The sequence below is a fragment of the Larus michahellis genome, chromosome 8 (genome assembly GCF_964199755.1).
Source record: "Larus michahellis chromosome 8, bLarMic1.1, whole genome shotgun sequence".
Taxonomy (NCBI): Eukaryota; Metazoa; Chordata; class Aves; order Charadriiformes; family Laridae; genus Larus; species Larus michahellis.
The window spans coordinates 30,432,765-30,438,032 of record NC_133903.1 but is presented as its reverse complement, the minus strand read 5'-3'; the positions used below and the strand labels follow the sequence as shown (position 1 = coordinate 30,438,032).

The window sequence follows — 5,268 nt, the reverse complement described above, 5'->3', positions numbered from 1 at the left end:
CCTTATTGTGGCCTTCCAGTACTTAAAGGGAGCCTACAGGAAAGATGGGGATAGACTTTTAGTACGGTTTGTTGCGATACGATGAAGGGTAATGGTCTTAAACTGAAAGAGGGTAAATTCAGACTAGATTTAATGAAGAAATTTTAGGGCGATGAAACACTGGAACAAGTTGCTCAGAGGTGATAGATGTGCCACCCCTGGAAACATTCAAAGTCAGGTTGGACGGGGCTCTGAGCAACCTGACCTAGTTGAAGATGTCCCTGCTCATTGCAGAGAGGTTGGACTAGATGACCTTTAAGGGTCCCTTCCAACCCAAGCTTTTCTATAATTCTGTGATTCTATACCTCTAGGGATGGGTGGGACTGGGATGCATGGGGGCCATGGCCACTGCTCATGGGCTGCTTCTCCTCCACAGAAGGGTTCGGTGGGGCCCGCCAGGTGCTGGGGTGCCCAGTCTCCCACCAGCATGGAGGCGCGGTGCCGGCGCAGCGCGGCGTTCGACTGCATGCCCCAGCCGGCAGCCTGCTGCCCTGACTGGATGGCAGGGCTCCCCGACGCCCTGCCCCTCTCCCGCCTCTCCATCCCTGGCACCCACGACTCCCTCAGCCTGTTCGGCGGCCGGCGCCTGCGGTGCCAGAGCTGGGGCCTGGAGGCCCAGCTGGCGTCCGGCATCCGCTTCCTGGACGTGCGCTGCAAGCTGGCGTGGGGCGAGCTCCACGTCTACCACCTCTGCACCTTCCAGCGGGCCAGCCTGCGGGGGGTCCTGCGCCGCACCCTGCGCTTCCTCTGTGCCCACCCCGGTGAGGCTGTGCTCATGCGCATCAAGGAGGAGCTGCCCATCTTCTCCCGGCCGGGCTTTGCTGCCGAGCTGCACCGCTGCCTGCTGGAAGAGGGACGGGGCCGCGTGTGGTGCCGGGAAGAGGTGCCAACGCTGGGCCAGGCACGGGGAAAGATCGTGGTGCTGGAGGCACTGGCGCAGGAGGTGCTGGGCATCCCCTACGAGCAGCTGAGCATCAGCGATGCCTGGAACGTCCTCTCACTGGAGCGCAAGTGGGCCCGGGCACGGCGGCACCTGGAGAGGGCAGCCGGCGGGGACCCCACCACCATGCACCTCACCTTCTGCTCCGGCAATGGGCTCTTCACCTGCCCCGAGGAGGTGGCCCGCTTCGTGAACCCGCGCTGCTACCAGCACCTGCGGCGTCGGCGGGGGCGGCCTGTGCGCTGGGGGGTGGTCATCTTGGACTTCCCTGGGGCAGGGCTCCTCCGGCTCATTGTGGAGAGCAACGGCCCGCTGGCCAGCGGACACACCACAGCAGCCCCCAGCACCCCTGCAGGACGCTCGCGGCGCCCCCACGGCAGAGGGGACGGGCACTGCAGCCGGCACAGATCTGCTCACTGCCCGAGCCAGTGCCCATCCAGACGGATGCTGCTGCCGGCCCCACGCATCTGCCGAAGGACGTCAGCGCCAGTAAAGCAAAAGCGGGTTTCTAGCTCTTGCTGGGCGCCGGGAAGCCTCCGTGTGACGATGGTGTGACAGTGCCAGAGGTGGCAGAGGGTTGGTGGCTGCGGTCGGAGCTGGGCAGCCCGGGGAGCTGCCCCCTGCATGCTGCTCTCCCCTGAGAGCCAGGTATGGTCTTGGCGCGGGGCTGGGACAGCCAGGTCCCCAGCAGAGCAGCAGGGATGGGTGGAGGGAAAAGGTCCTGCCTTGCATCCTCTCGGGCCAGTGAGTCCACCCAAAATGCCTCTCTGCAAAACAGTCCTTTTCCTTTCAAGGGTAAATAAAAATAAAAATAAGTTAGGAAAGCATACCCTATGTTGCCTTGCCATTTTCTAGCAGAAATGTGCAGAAAAGACCTTTTGCTTTTGCTACTCAGATGTGAAAGAGCCTCTACCCCTCTGCCCATGGCTGAAGCACAGTTATATCGGTGTTTGTAACCACCTTGGTCTTAAAGCAGAGCTGCGAGAGGTCGGAGGAGGAGGAATTCATTTCAAAGGTGATGACAAATGGTTAGGAGCATCCTTCCCCTCATTATTTTAGCTTCTGTTTTTCTCTTGCAGGGGCTTGCCCCAAAAGTCAGGACTGTTAGAGAGAGGCAACTTGAGCAAATGCCACTGATCCCGTGCACGGAGAGCTGGATGGCCACAGCAGCAGCGATTCAGACGGGGCTACCCCATCCCTGGGGTTGCACACACAGGGGACACCGCACAGGGTAAAGCTCTGTGGTTTGCAACAGCGTGAGCAGTGTGGACAGGGTAGTTTGTAGATCCACAAAAGCAAAGGGGTTGAGATGTACAAAATTAAAACACATGTTGTGCCAGAGCCTGCCCTACCTGCAGAAAATAAATCAGCAATTTAAATAGACTGGCAAGTCACAGGACACAGTAGCTCCTTGGAGCAGAAAGATAACCGAGATCCCAGGGGAGAAAGCATCAAAATGCTGCCTGCGCCGAAGGAGGGAGGTGAGAAAGAGAAGAGAAGAGCTCAGCCCTGGCCTGCCAAAAGGTGAAGAATATCCTCAAGGATGCTCCTGTCTCGAGGGAAAATGCAGCTGGGCTCAGTGCCTGCCTGAGGGGTTGCCACAGGATTTCCTGGCTGGAGAAGAGGACATTGTTCGCTCCACAGGGGGCTGGCCCTGGCTGGAGACACAGCTCTCGGCGCTGATTATGTTCATCTGCAGGCCCCAGGTGAGCTGTGATGGCCACGCAGAGGACAGAGCCCATGCTGGCACGAGCCAGACGGGAGGGGAGGGGAGCAGGCAATAGCACACAGGGGGTGACAGAGGTGACAGAGGAATCTGTCTCTGGGCTTGCTTTGTGAGACAGAGGACTGAAATCCTTGCATTAAACCAGAAACATGACAACAGCGCTGGTGATGTCTGGGGTGCCGGTGGCCTGCTCCATTGGCTGCCAACGCCTCCACTGCCTGGGTCATCCCTGTGCCAAGCCAGCGTGACAGCTCTAGGTATCGCTCTCCTGCTGGGAAGATGGATGCCACTGAGGGAGGGCCAGGTGGGTCAGTGACCCGTCCCGGCCTTCCAGGGATACATGGTGCTGCAGGGAGCCGGGCAGGGCGCAGGCAGAGTAGTCGCAGTTCCCAGAGGCAGCTCTACAGGCTGAGTGGTTCTGCTCTTGCTTAGGGCAGGGGCTGCCTACATGGCTGCGGGGCTGCCCCTGGATGTGGCACATCCCCAGAGCTGCACCCCATCACCCCGAACCCACCCTGTGCCCTGACTTCCTGGCAGGGCAGAGGCTTTGCTGGGGATTCCCCGGGTGGGCAGAGCTGCTTGTTTACTCCCTACCACACAAGCAGGGAGATAACTGCGGAGTTTTCTACACCCCCGGCATCCTGTTTGGCGAGCCCTTATCTGTGCCAGGCACGTGTTGCTGCTGCCTGGTGCCAGGGAGCCAGCAGGCAGCACGGGCAGGGGTACCCGGCTGGCAGTGGTGCCCAGTGAAAAGGCTCTCCACCAGCAGCATGGCGGGGGAAAGGTGTGAGGCAGAAAGCTGTCCTCTAGCTGAGATCAAAGAAACGTCTCTGAGAGGGACCGGGTGGGGTGGGCAGGAGTGGTTTGCCCAAAACTACCCCTGCAGCCGGGGCTGTCCCAGCACCACAGGGTCCCTGTGGGGGTGGGGTTTGGGGTGCCACGGCCCCTGGGGTGTCTTGGGAGCATCCTCGTCCTTCTGGTCCTGGCTAATCCTTGCAACCCTCTCACCCCCTCCAAGCCAGGGTGGCGCTGGGATAACGCGTCTTCTCATGGCCAAACACTTTCAAATTGTGAGAAAGATTTTATCAGGTGCTGCTTTTCTCTGGGGCGGTCGGAGGAGGGTCCGGCTGCTCAGGCTGCAGGCCAGGCGTTGTGCTGGCAGACATGCCCAAAGACACCCTGCAGCTCAGGGACACCCTTTGGGCCAAACACCCCCTGGGGACCTGCAGCCGCTGGGTGCTGTCCCCTGCCTGCACTCAGGAGGTGCCTCTAAAGGCTCAGAGAGAGCCGCCTGGGTCCCAGGGTGGAGCGGGGGGATAGCAGCAGGGGGGCTGCACCCCGGCAGGGTGTGGGTCCTCCCCAGTACCACGCCATGCTCCTGCAGGGGTGCCGCCGGGTGCCCTCTCGCTCTGGTGGGCTGCTGAGCCCTCCCTGGCAGCAGAGGTGAGGGGGGCTCCCCAGGAAGTTGCCCACTGTATCACCGGTGGCAGCTGAGCCCGGCGGGTTGTGTCAGGGTGACTCAGTTCCTCTGTGGTTTGCCAGGGGACATTGCACAAGGAGGGGAACAGGCTGTGCCACCGTGGGGTGGGAGCATGTGCCAAAAACAACACAAGTGTGCCCCCGCACGGGGTGGGGGGTGTGGTGCGGTGGTGAGAGGGTGGTCCTTGCACCCCCTGCTCCCAGGGTCTCACTCCACCTGGTCCCGGGCACTCCCTGGGGACACACTGGGAGCACAGCCTGAACTTGACCCTCTGCAGAGGCTGAGCCCTAGGGCATCTGCCCACCTCTGCCACTGCCCACCTCCACATGCAGCACGTACAGCCCCTGGCACCGTGGGTCCCATCCGCACGTGGGTGCTCCCAGAGCCATCGGAATACTCGTGCAGGCATCGCACGCTGCCATGTGCACGACACCCTGCCCGTGGCACGGCCGAGCACGCCAAGAGGGAGCAGAGCATCAGCCTGGGCAGGCAGTGACAGCTGGCAGCGGACGAGCTGCTTCCCCCAGAGAGCCCTGCAGTTGTGACCTGCGCGTGGGTTGCCCAACCCGCTGGCTGCACGGCAGCCTTGGCGGCGGTTTGGAGGTGGGAGTGGGACACCCTTCCACACAGACACAGCCCACGGCAGGGCTCTCGGGAGAGAGCATCGCCTCCATCTGTGGCTCAGGACCAGGGCACAGCAAATGAAGCGCATTTCCATTCCAGATCCCTGCAGGGCCCAGAGGGATGGTGAGGAGGTGACACAGGAAAGTGCCTTTGTCCCTGCTCCTTTGAGTTCCTGCTGAGCCCCTGGCTTGCAGCTTGCGCTCTGCCCTCAGAGTGGGTCTGGGGGGACAGGATACGCCATCCCACTGCCTGGGAAGTCCCTGCGCTGCTCAGCCCGTGAGGCAGGGACACGGGCCCTTTCCTGGTAAGTGGGACAGCAGGAACCCAATGGGAAGCATGTGCCCTGCAGCATCCTGAATCCTTCCCTGGGAAGCCAGCCTTGGAAACCACCTGAGGTGTGAAAGGGCTCCTAGTGATTAGCAAGCTCCTGGAAGTGCTGCAGAGCTGATTTGGGTCTTC

The 5,268-nt window shown here is 61.4% G+C and overlaps 1 protein-coding gene across 1 annotated transcript; it reads left to right on the top strand.

Annotated features, from left to right (window-relative positions):
- The first annotated feature begins 451 nt into the window (after positions 1-451).
- On the top strand, positions 452-1,534 carry LOC141747812 (1-phosphatidylinositol phosphodiesterase-like). Its single transcript, XM_074598581.1, has one exon. It carries the CDS (start codon positions 467-469, stop codon positions 1,532-1,534), a length of 1,068 nt encoding a protein of 355 aa, XP_074454682.1. The 5' UTR covers positions 452-466.
- Positions 1,535-5,268: the final 3,734 nt, after the last annotated feature.